The following is a 13,267-nucleotide window of genomic DNA, read 5'->3' on the forward strand; positions in this document are numbered from 1 at the left end:
CTACCTAAAATTAGAATGAGGCAAGCACGTTGCCTGTGGATAATTTACTGATCTACTTACCCAATTTGCCAAGCACTAGACAAATATTAACATCCCCCTGAAGTAGGTACGTATTACCATCTTCATTTCACATATGGGGAATGTAATTCCATTGGTTCAGTGGAGTGACTGATGGGCCTGGAGACTCTCTCAAGGCTACATAACTCAGTGGCAGTGCCAGGACTAGAATTCAGCAGACTTCTGAGCCTAGCAGTAGCACATGCTGCCTTTCATATTATTTCTTCTCTGTTTTACAGGGTAGTAATCAGATTCTCGACTGGATAAACTCCAGTACAGGCCCAAAGGCTGACCAGTCACTCACAGGGAAGGAATTGGATTATTGCTGAGGAAAACGGGGCAAATTAAATTGCTACTATTATAATACAAGCTTACATACACTTAACACAAAATGGGGGCCTGATCCCAGGAGATACCGAGCACCCACAACTCCAATGAAGCTGATCTTTTAAAAAAATTTCAGTTTCTCCCACTCAAATGAGGCAAAAGCACTATATTTCACAGTAAGTGCCAAGTGCATGCCAAATACCAAGTTTTGAACCTCAGCTGATCTTTCTGTAACCCTGTTCAAAGAATGAAATTAGATTTTTTATTTTCTTTTATTCTTTTACAGTGGAAGGAACACTATACATCTTTTTTACTCCCCTGTAACTCAAACAGGACTGAAGCAATTTTGCTCAAACTTTTAATTAAAATAAAATTAAAATAAACCTTCAAGCACTGCCCAAACCTGGAAAAGATTAAGATGTAAAAATGATTATTCTGGGACGTGTGAAAATGACTTATAAGGAATATATTTTTGCAGTGTTAACTATAGCTGTTACTACTGGAGATCTTGACAGCATATCACAAAGTGAATGGTTCACTCCCGTAATCAATAAACCCCAACAGACTTTGCCTCTTTCTTCTTACTGACTTTTACTTTATAGTTAGTCAACCAAATAAAATAACCCTCATGCCCATTTTAAACTAGATCCCTCTTCTTCTTTTGAAACCCCTAAAATAATAGTGATAATATCTGGATATCTATCGTAGGATGAACGTGAGATGCCTTGAGTGAGAGTCCTATAAATTAGTCTTTTCTTTGATTCAGATAACAATCTTTTATTTGTTTTTTTGTTTTTTCTTTAAAAGTGGTATGTTAACATCAGGTCATTTCTACATTTTCAGAGCTCTGTACAGGTCTCAAAAGGAAATAAGCAAAGCTTAATGTACAAAGTAAAAACAGAACACTAGAAAAATCTGAATAAAATGGAGCAAGTTGCTGTCAGGGATACAGTACAAATTAGTAATTAGATGTCATCTGAAGTGCAATACCACTGCAGTGAGGATGAGTTAAGGAATGAAATAAAAATACTCTATTTTAAACAAACAGTATATATATATTTATATGTATATATTTTACAGATAGTAGACCCAGTGATATCTGCAGAATTGTAAAAACCTATTTACAAATAACTTTTTTTTTAAAACATTACATATACATCAGCACCATAGTAAAAAAAAAACCAGACCTATTAAAATCTACCTCTCTAGTACTTGGTCCCAGTATGGAGTATTTGGAGGAAGCTTTACAAAGACAACAGCGACTCAGTCCTCATCAGCAAACTTCCTGTCACCATACACTAATTAATTCCTGTACCTTTCTGATAAAAGTGAATTTCCCATCACATCACCTTTTAGTTTGTGTGTTTCTAAATCGAATTTCCCAGTTAGCCGCTCTGAAGATACACCTATGAAGCAAAACTAGACTTGTGGCAGCAAATCTCAGAGCCTGGATCAATTGCGTCAGGCTCACTAGACTCTCACCATGGGGCTAAACACAGAAGTGTAGATGTTCAGGCTTGGGCTGGAGCCTGGACTCTGAAACCCAGTGAGGGGCGGTCCTGAAGCCCAGACTCCAGCCTGAGCCCAAACATGTACAAGGCTATTTTCAGCCCTGCAGCTTGAGTCCAGTGAGCTCAAGTCAGTTGACCCGTGCTCTGAGACTCAGCACTGCAGGGTTGTTGTTTTTTGCTGTGTAGATGTACCCATAGTTGACTGGGAACCCCGTGTTACCGAGGCCAGGAAACTGACGCTTCCTAGGAGATGCAGAACAGCCACTCCATGCCCACCAGGCTTGGTGTCCTCACTGCTGTAAGTGACCCTTGGTTAACAGGGTGCAGCTGTTTTACACAGTGCAGGACAAGGATGTGCCCCACCCAAACCCATAACATTTACACATACCACCATTTTCCCTACGGGCGCCAGTTCTACCCCTTTATCTACCCCCTTTATGCTAGTATGACAAAGATCCACCTAGCTATAAAAGGGTGGTGGTTGAAATCTTCAGCTGGTGCTCACTTTTACAGTATCAGTGCCCATCTAGCCTTCCAGTGAAGTCAGTGGAAAGACTGATTCCCATGGACTTCCACGGATACTGATCAGACCCGTAAGGTGTGTTATTAAAATGTGCTGGGTAAAACATTTTAACAAATGCACTTTAAAACTCTGGTGTAGACAGGCCAAGCTGTACTTAAACACAGGTTGTTTGGGAGTTCACTGTAACCAGCTAACCCATGTTAAAATAGAGCTTGCCCTGTTACATCTTTGTTCTAGTCTAGATAAGCCCAGCAAAGGGTTACCACACAAAAGTGAACAAGCAGCAGGGCACTGAGTTATCTGATGCTCTGTCTACATTCTGGGAGGTGTGATTCCCAGCACAGGTACACAGACTCACGTTGGCTCAGCTCGTGTTAGAGCGCTAAAAATAGCAGTGTGGCTGCGGTGATGGCTCAGGCTAGCCACCCAAGCTCAGACCCAGGGGGGCTAGCTTGAGCCACTGCCAGTACCACAACAGCCACGCTGCTATTTTTAGCACACTAGCTCAGGTCTGTCTACCCGGCTCGGAATCACATCACCCAGCTGCAGAGCTGACCTCCCCTGAGGGGGTAAAGGGTCCATTTTACTCCCATCCATTGCTCCTGCTCACACATGTGCTCCATACAGAAACACAGGGCTTGAACCGCTGAGGTACTGAGTGCCCATCCTCAGCTCCCATAGATTTCAGTGGGTCAGCACTTCACACTATGGGGCCTAAACCAAACAACTGAAGACAAGTCGATTGGTAGGTTTGGATCATTTAAGCAATTTTCACGTCAGCAAATGTTTTGGCTCACAGAGATTGATTTCAGACATTCTGAAGGGTTGGGTTTATTATTTTAAAAGCACCATTTCGAAAGATATACCACAGTTTTGTTACAAGGTCAGCACGGATCTGCTTTTAACCTGCCAAGAGGTATGTTACTGCTACTGCCTAACAAGCTTGTTTGGGTAGACCCTGTGTTTGTGCTAATCAATACACAGTCATTGCCCCCGCTGTGGATGATCTTTACACCAGTCCTTTCTTGAGTCCTGCTTTTTGGATACGCCAGCAGATTTATCCCAGTGCACCAGAAAGTTCAGACTGAACATCTGTTTAAGACCGAAAAGCAGGCTGCATGTAGCATTAATCAACTGCATCGGCATGCCAGCCCCAAATAATATCCACTCATCTTGTGCATGCAGGAGAAGAAGGGAAACTCATTCAGAGTTTCACACTCCAGCTGTGCATTTTAATGTTCTGATATCTGCTTCCTTTCTTCTTTGTCCCTGTTTGTGGGGGCTGCTGCTCAGCTGAAGAAAAGGGAACTGCAATGGCCTTGTGTTACAGTGTATATTTCCCCCCATTGTTAAGGGAAAATAATGTGAATCATGAGTATATTGGGGGAGGAGGCAGAGAAGGAGACTTGAATTGGATCTACACAGAACTCTACTGTGATCCATTCACACTCCTTAGTCCTTTAACGCCGCGATTACCTGCTAGCCTACAGTACACTGCCAGCAGCACAGATGTGCTGAAGCGTCTAGATACAGAATCACAGTGCTGAGCCTAAAGGAGAGTTAATAGCTCATTACGTTAACCCACCCACCTAAGCAGTGGGTATGCCCATTAATATACACCACAGTCCTGTACTCAAACTATCCTTCTCTTTGTATTGCCAGATTTATGTTCTGCTAAGCTTTTATTTTAATTTTTTTATCACTCTACAGTGAAAATGGTGACCCCTCTAAGACTGTTTAGGCTAATCACATGTATGCTGGACATTCTCGTGCAATAGCCTAGAGTAGGCTCCATTGGCCTTGCTCTTTATCAAATCAAAGAGAGCAGTACACTTTGAAGTCTGGCATCTGCTTACACCGAGGGTTCAGCACATTTCTGACCTGCGCACATGGGCCGCGCAATCACCTGGCTACTTTCTTAGGTTTTGTTCCCGGCCTGAGGATCTAGCTCTTCACACGCCCTGAAAGCTGCAGTGGTTACAGTAAAATGGGGTGGGAGAGACTGGGAACACCACATCGCTATGCAACAGTGCCTCACCGCACAGAGTGCGCCAGCTCTTCCCATGGACAGAGAGCAGCTGCTTTTTCCAGCCCCCCTCTCTCTTTCTCTCTCACAGACAGACAGAGCAGGTACTGCTGTGCAGTGGAGATTGCTGTGTGGAAGTTTTGTGAGATCGAGGCGTCGATGTTTTAGCTACCACCTGACTCTTCCACAGTCGGCTGCAAATCAGCTCTGTTTGCACAGATTAAAAAAGCAAAACACAAGGATGGGGGGACATCCTGCTTTCTTTTTTAACTTAATCAGCGTTTTAAACTATACATGCCCATTCACTATGGGTTTCCAAATAACTCATCAAGTTCTTGCATCCACTCATCACCTGGTCCACCTTTAATGATAGAGTCCACAAGGTCCGCACCTTCTGCTATACTTGAAAAGGAACCTCCAGCTCCTTCGCTACTGTAATTGTAAGACATGTCCTGAGTGGGATTCCTTTCATAGGTCTGACCTTGGCTGCTCTGAGCAAAATTACCACCTGGCAGCTGCTGTGTAGGGGGCTGACTGAAACCAGGCATCGTTGGAACCCCCTGACTTATTGCAGGCATAACCATTGCCCTTGCTTGGCTGGTTCCTTGTTGTGCAGGGAGTTGTTGCAGCATCTGTCTTCCCATTGCTGGGTTTAGGGCTCTGACCGTTCCACTTGTGTCCACAACTGACTGGTTAATTCCCTGTGGAAAATGTTGCTTGGGCAGTCTTGGTTGCCCAGACTGCACTGGGTAAGCCGTGCCGTTGTTGAATGACCCAATTTCACTGCTAGTCCTTCCAGGGATACCTGGTAAGCCTCTCTGCTGCCAGTTCTGTGCTCCTTGAGGGACAGTTCCCATCATGTTTTGAAGTCTAGGGGCTTGTGGCCTGGGCAAGACCTGACCCACGGGTCCCTTCATCTGCTGATGTTGTTGGGGAACAGAGTTCACCAGGATACTTTGACCAAAACTGCTGACAATTCCAACCCCTTGTCCAGATGCAGGCTGCCTTGGTCCCTGGCCTGCACTATGTGCTATGTTCATGCCACTTTGGTTTGGGTGCTGCAACATTTGGCTCATTCCTGTGCTCATATTGTACATTCCTGGCTGACTGGTCGATGTGTTGCTGTAAGGAGTCATTCCCATCTCGGACTGCCCAGCTGCTGTTGACATTGAGCCAGGGTTCTGGGACGGCCCCATTGCCATCATGTTGGCATTCTGGGCCATCATTCGGGAGGTCCTCATGCTCTGAAGCGCTGCTTGGTTTCTCACTGCTGCTATATCCTGGGGAGAACCTACAGCAAGGAGGGGGAAAAAATGTAAGTATTAAATAATACATCTATGCATTCAAAAGAATTTGTAGGAGCCTTTCAGATCATAGGAGGATTTCAGATTGCTTTGCTTTTTAGGTGAACAATTTATTGTTTCATGTGAGGGTTAAAGGAGAGAGGGGAAGGTTACCCATCCTGGGGAGGAAAACTCGAGTCCTATTGGTATTCACGTTTCAGACAGAACGTGCTTCCCCACAGTGTTCTGGCTGTGGCCTCAACGCTGACCTGCCAAGTCTCCTTCCCTTGAAGGTGAGAGGCAGTACAGCTCCAGTGCTACACTAAGCAGGAACTGCTGATCATGTTATGTATTCAATCTGTGAAGGGGAAGACTGTTCAGTAGAGAATACTATCAATACAGGCTATTAGACTAATTTCCCTTAAGACCTAAAATAGGGCTGGAGAGGTTAAAAGCCAATGATTTACCCACTAAGCAATTCTCATTTATGACAATTTTTTGGGATGTCCCCTCAGAGATCCATGGGCTTTTGGTTCATCTTCAAAGCATCAAGGTAAACTGATGCTGTGCATGATCCAGCCTAAATCATCAGAGCCTTCTTGCTAATGTGCTATACAAGCCCCACTAGTAAAACTGCGAGGCTTCAAGGCAGTGGGTGCACTGCAGAGCCACAGCAGTACTGAGGCCAGGTTGTCCTTCTATTAGGTTGTGACCAATGACAAAATGTTCAAAAGGCTCCTATGCCACTTAGGGGCTAAGTCCAATTTTAAAAATAATATGGGTGCTTTTGAAATTTTTACCTCGACTCTAGAAAAATAGTAAATTACACACCAATATAGAACACTAAATCATCTCCTCACTGGGAAAAACTGGAACCAGGGACCTTGTTTAAAATTACACACAAAGATCTCAATTTTTCTAGCATTGTATTCACCTGCACATATATTCTTCTCCTCAGATATGGGGCCCAATCCTGCTTCTATCGAAGTAAGAGACAAAACTCCCATTGGACTTCAATGGAAGCCGGATCAGGCCCGTAGTAGTGCATGTGATGGTTAGAAATCTGCTTTGTCTGACTGATTTTCCAAGTAAATAACTGAACTTCCATTAACCAGTTGAGAGTCTCTTTTAAATATCTCCATTGTCTTTCAGTACTGAGCCAGGAAAATGGAAATGTCAGACTCAGAAGGCCAATCAATTTTTTAATAGCTCAGGAGGCATAAATGAATGGATTTTCTATATCATTGCTACTGATTTAGTCTATGGAAAGAAGAAAAATTGTTTTTTCTGGACATGTAGAGCAGAGTGTATTAGTGAATCAATAGTATAAGCACATTTTACTCCACCTTGGACCAATGATGGGAAGCCAGAAAATCCTAACCTTGTTAAATTCCACACCATGGCAGATAACTGCACCACGCTTGTGTCTTCCTGATGTGGGATTATCGATTTCTGGGAAGCCAATATGCCTCTGTATTTACTATCTTTATTTAAAAACAATTACAGGAATTCTGATTATGCCAGGGGTTCACTGTGGTTTCGGGTCAATACCATACTGAACTAAAACAATAAAATACTCTGCAGGTGAAGCTCCAACAGGATCATAGAATGATGCAGACAATTATTCCCACATCAAACATTATTAAGTTTAAATTAAAAAAATCTGCTGTAAGAGACCAACTAAATAACAAAAGCAAGACATGGTGTCCCTAAATCAGTCCCTGGTGTCAATCTGTAGGACACAAAACACTTGGTCCTGGTATATAACATAGCTCTTCTTCATGAGTATATAGAAAAACTGTGCTACAGAAAGCATGTCATATATTGTTGCACACATGGCTCAATGGATGGCCCAGTCTCCTTTGCCTGGCACCTGAGGTTTGGTCTGCAGTGAGGTGCAAAATACAGATAAGTGAAGTGTTTTGGAGGGTGAATAAAAGAATATGTGGCTCTCACCTATAAAAACAGATAATCCAACAGCTTTTACTTAGCCTATTACTGACAAAACAATCTTCTTAATGTTATACATTAGTGAGTCGCAGTTGTTGATAGTGTGGACCACCTCCTCTCCCATTTGTGACTGGGCAACATTCTCCCCACCCATGGCAAGTGTTTAAGTAGAAAAATAGTATTAGGAAAGTATATAATGCATTCGTAGCTGTCTTTTAATGCAAGTTAGCAGCTGAAAACGATCACAAGAGTCAGCACCAGCCAGTCCCAGTGCCACTCTACAATTTGAGAGCCACTGTTTTACCTGCATAAGACAAAGGAGCTCAGAGAGTTCATGGGAGTTTAGAGAGACAAGAATTTTAATATAGTGGTGAAGTTCTGCTGTCTGCTACAAACAGATAATCCCAGGGAAGTCCATTGGATTATATGGATATAACCAAAGGGAAGAATTTGACTAAATATTTTTACTTAAATTAGCTTATACATGAAAACAAATCCCTTCCGTGGTCAGTTAGACTAATCTCTTCTCTATACTTTCTTCTAAACAATGGAGCTGGTATGATATTTCAGAAAATTAATTAAGAAACATTTGGGCAGGATTCTCAGCTGGTGGAAACTGGTGAGCTCTACTCAGATCAATGGAGCTGTGCCAGTTTACACCCGCAGAGGATGTGGTCCTTTGTTCACACAGCTATTCGCTGGTATCAATGTACATAAGAACACAAGAATGGCCATGCTGGGTCAGACCAATGCTGCATCTAGTCCTGTATCCTGTCTTCTAACAATGGCCAATGCCAGGTGCTTCAGAGGGAAAGAACAGAAAGTGATCAAGTGATCCGTCCCCTGCTGCCCACTTCCAGCATCTAGCAATCAGAGGCTTAGGGACACCTAGAGCAATGGGTTGCATCCCTGACCATCTTGGCTAATAGCCACTGATGGACCTAACCTCCCTGAATTTATCTAGTTCTTTTTTGAATCCAGTATAGTTTTGGCCTTCACAACATCCCCTGGCAATGAGTTCCTCAGGTTGACTGTGCATTGTGTGAAGAAGTACTTCTTTATGTTTGTTTTAAATCTGCTGCCTATGAATTTCTTTGGGTGACTCCTGATTCGTATGTTATGTGAAGGGATAAATAACACTTACTTATTCACTTTCTACACAATTCATGATTTTACAGACCTCTGTCGTAACCCCCGTTAGTCATTTCTTTTCCAAGCTGAATAGTCCCAGTCTTTTTAATCTCTCCTCATATGGAAGCTGTTCCATAGCCCATATCATTTTTGTTGCCCTTCTCTGTACTATCTCCATTTCTAATATATCTTTTTTGAGATGGGTTGACCAGAACTGCATGCAGTATTCGAGGTGTGGGTGTACCATGGATTTATATAGTGGCATTATGATATTTGCTGTCTTACTATCTATCCCTTTCCTAATGGTTCCTAACATACCGTTAGCTTTTTTGACTGCCGCTGCACACTGAACAGATGTTTTCAGGGAACTATCCACAATAAATCCAAGATCTCTTTCTTGAGTGGTTGCAGATAATTTAAGCCTCATCATTTTGTACGTATAGTTGGGATTATGTTTCCCAATATGCATCACTTTGCAATTATCAACAATGTAGTATGCATTCCTCACTTATTCATCCTGTTACTATTACTCTGTACTATCACACACAGATACTGTAACAGTCGTGCTTTAGTCCTTTATGTATTTAGATTGAATTGTTAAAGAAGCCATTAAACTGGATCTTCATATTTAAAAAACTCGAAATTAGTTGTTCCTAAAATAAAAATGTCCTGAAAAAGTCCTTGAAGCTTCAGATTTGTAAGCAATCTCCATTAGTATCTAAGATACTTAACTTTTTTCTATAGCTGACATTTCTGGAATGATTAAATCCATTCCTTGTCTGAATTAAGATGACCTCTTCTGAAGGTGAATAATTGAAAATCCCTTTCCAAAAAGGGAAGGAGATGGACTGAAACAAAGGAGATGGGGAGGAAGAAGAGCAGAACCAAGAGGGAAGGAGAGGCATTGGCTGAAATAAACTCTTAACAGGGAGTGGGGAGAAAAGATAAACTCATAAAATCCATGAGTGAAAGAGTCAGAACAGAGAAGAAAGAAAGAAGTGACTGGGTGAATTTTTAAGGGGCAGATTTTATTGGAGAGAGCTAAAAGCAACTCAGAAATGTAACTCTTCATTTAAAATTGTACGATCCCCTTCTGTGAAAATATATGTGAGCGTGCAGGAGGCAGAAAGAGTGAGCGATGGATCTTCTCTCTCGACACCCTCCCTAGCTCCAACATACACAAATAAAATGAACTCCCACTACAAAGGACAGCACTGGCTTGGAGGGTGTGGAAAACATTTAACTTTTACCTTGGAACTGACTGACTTGTTGCACTGGATACGGGTTGCGCTGCTGCTGGAGGTGTTGCCGAGGCAAATGTGACTGCTGCTGCAACTGCTGGAAACAAATGAGAGAGAGGAAGGAAAGAGAGCAGAGGAGAAAAAAGACAATTAATGAATGAATGAGTCCATGTGAGACTGGCTACAATGACAAACTGCAGCTCGACTGCACACTTCCTCGAGCAGGCCGCTCCAGAGAGACAAGGGCTGCATCTTAGTGGGCAGGCAGAGTGTGCCGCAGCCTCATGTGAAGAGTCCTACTGTGAATACTTGGGGCACTTAGTGCCTGGGCTTCTTTTTGGTTCAAAAAGGAACAAGTACTTAGGCTCACATCACCTATCCTTACTCATAAGCACTTCCTGTTGACCTCCTAAGTAGCAGTGTAATTGTCTTCAACCTAGGGGGAGTGGAGGGGAAGAGAGGAGACAGGAGGGAATCTTTTTAGAAACATCTTTGTTCATCAGCATGAGAGGTGGGTCTGAAATGAAACTCTGGATCCCAAACCCCTTGAGCGCTGGCAATGTTCCCTTCTGGATCCACACTTGGGGGCTGGCCTTTATCTATACAATGGGCAGAACACATACTCTGGATTCAAAACATCCCCAACTATAAGGACTGTTAGAGGATCCAGATCTGAACTTTGTGGCTCAGGCCCATCTCTACCCAAAACAAAATGAGCTGCTAGGGCCCAATTCCCCGCCCGCTTTTCCCTCCATTTTTTGTTTGTTTGTTTGTTTTGTTTTGTTGTCCCCATTAGCTTGTTTTATTTACATTACGGAGTAGCACCACAGATATGCTGATCATTCATTCAGGGCAAGTGACTTGGTCTTAGATAGTGAGGGACTGTGAAATGCCTGTGTGTCCTGATTTGTTGCACACTTGTATTGAGTTTGTCTCTCAGGGCTGCATTATATGAATATTCTTCATTTATTTAAAGCAGGGGTGGGGAACGTCCGGCCCGCGGGCCGTATGAGGCCCGCAAAGTCATTTGGTCCGGCCCGCGGGCCGTCTGAAATCATTTGGTCTGGCCCGCGGTCCGTCTGAAATCATTTGGTCTGGCCCTGGCGGCGGGGGGGAATTCGGCGGGAATTCGGTGGCGGCGTGGTTTCGCGGGGGGGGCAGTGCCCGCCGCCGAAACCCTGCCGCCGTTTGCCCCTTTTCAGCGGCGGGGGGGAATGCGGCGGCGGCGTGGTTTCACGGCGGCGGTGGGGAATTCGGCGGCAGACACTCAGGCCACCATCAGGCCCTTGCCCGAAAAAAGGTTCCCCACCCCTGATTTAAAGCATACTCAAATGTTGATTGTGAATATAAGTGGAAGCCAAATTATGTCTGTGTTTATATGTGCCTTCAAAGACTAGCGGGTGCTGTGCAAAGCAGCTCTCATAAGACCCTGAGGTTATCTGGTTGCTTCATCAATGTACTGTAAACAGAATGAGCGCCCTCTTAAAAAGCGAGGGCTTATACATGTGCAGAGATATGGCAAGAGAGGGAATGAAAACCAACCTACAGTACTTTGATTCCTTGACCTACAAATGTTCATTATAAACTTCCCATTCACAACATAAAGATTCCCCCAGCACACAGAAAGAGCCTTCAGATGAGCCCGTTGCTGAATAAGAATTTGTAGGAATCACAGCGTAACTTTGTGAAACATATTAGCAAAAACAAAGAGAAAAATTGTTTGATTCAGTTTCCAGTGCAGCAGAAAAAGCTAAGAATCAAAGAGGATGACCATTGGTTCAGTGAGTTTTCAGTTCTGTGTGATAGCACAACTGCTGTTTCCCAGTGCTTTTAGGGTCTGATTCTCCACTGGCTTTCCCTTGTGTTGTGATGAACAACACCTGTGCAAAGTGGGTGTAAAACACTACCATTCTGATTGGACAGTTTAACACCCACTTTCCACAGGCATCAACGATGACACAAAGGACTAGGCAAGAGAGGATCAGGCCCTAAGAGGCAACTTCTCCAGTGTTTAAAAACTGAATTCAATTTCAGACTCTGCTACTGGAATACAGAGGCACCATTTACCAGGCTACCACAGATAAGTTTGAATCAGGTGTCTCCTTTATAAATTGAGGTCCTGATTCTGATCTCCTGTATAGCAGTGTAAATGGGAGCAACTCCAGGAATCAATGGGAATATGCTGGTGTGAAATTGGCTTGAGATCAAAAGCAGGCTTTGTGCTTTTCAAATGTACTTTTCAGTTCACTTTATGATGAACAATTCTGTTGTATACTGATTCTGTTCTCACTCACACCAGTTTTACACCAGCATAATTCCATTGACTTCAGAAGTGTAGCTCCTGATTTACACTGGTATGAAATCAAAGTCAAAGCCCAGGTATAAACCAGGGGACTGGAAATTACAGTTTGAGCATATGAATACAGACGAGGACAGGCTGTGCTGTGATGCCTCCATGGCTCCTGTTCTCATGCGTGTGTTTACCATACTGTCTGAAATACAGAAGAAGAGCTACCGTACCTGCTCTGCCAGGATCTGCTGCTGCTGCTGCCTTTGCTCCCTTAGAAACTGTTGCTTCTGTTGCTCCATCGCATGGAGCTGTGCCCTCTGATCAATCAGCATCTGCTTCATGATGGCTGCTTGTGGCTGGTTTCCCAGGAAACTGGGACCTCCAGGGTTTGCCCCCGTTACCACGTTGCTGGAGCCTGGTGGGATAGAAGGCTGCATAGGGGCTGTGGTCCGAGAAAGTCCCACCGGGTGCTGTTCCTGAACAAAGAAAGAGATACAGCTTAACTACTCAATGTACTCCACATACAAGGGGAAAGTATGGATCAGGAACAATAAGTGGTGGACTTGCTTGTGAACCTAACAGACCTTGGAAAAGGAAAGAGAACCTCTGAAAAAAGCCCACACCGAACCAACCAATTTCATGTAGCACATTCCATATGGAATAGGTATTAAACTGAATTCCCTTAGCACCCACATACACTTATGTTGAAAGCACTGCACAGAAGTTAATTATCAAGCTCCTCACAACTACCCTGGTACAGCAAGCAGTATTTACTATCTCCATTCTACAGATGGGGAAAGTGAGGCATAAAAGTGATTTGCTTAAGATCACATGGTGAATCAGCAGCAGTGCTGGGTTTACTAGGACTTCCAAACTCCATCTCTCAGCTCATTCTTCAGTATTGCCCACTGCAAGCTTTCAAAAAGCA

The 13,267-nt window shown here is 43.5% G+C and overlaps 1 protein-coding gene across 1 annotated transcript in view; it reads right to left on the reverse strand.

Moving 5' to 3' along the window:
* Positions 1-1,152: 1,152 nt before the first annotated feature.
* The window catches only part of MAML3 (mastermind like transcriptional coactivator 3), a 289,017-nt gene continuing 276,902 nt past the window's right edge, over positions 1,153-13,267 (reverse strand). The window contains exons 3-5 of the mRNA XM_067567993.1: positions 12,570-12,815; positions 10,059-10,146; positions 1,153-5,735 (exon numbers count right to left, since the gene is read on the reverse strand). Of these exons, the coding sequence (XP_067424094.1) occupies positions 4,750-5,735; positions 10,059-10,146; positions 12,570-12,815 (1,320 nt within the window). The 3' untranslated portion in view covers positions 1,153-4,749. The remainder of the gene's footprint in view (positions 5,736-10,058; positions 10,147-12,569; positions 12,816-13,267) is intronic.

The sequence above is a fragment of the Emydura macquarii genome, unplaced genomic scaffold (genome assembly GCF_026122565.2).
Source record: "Emydura macquarii macquarii isolate MOO-44397 ecotype Brisbane River unplaced genomic scaffold, CSIRO-AGI_Emac_v2 contig_2834, whole genome shotgun sequence".
NCBI lineage: Eukaryota > Metazoa > Chordata > Testudines > Chelidae > Emydura > Emydura macquarii.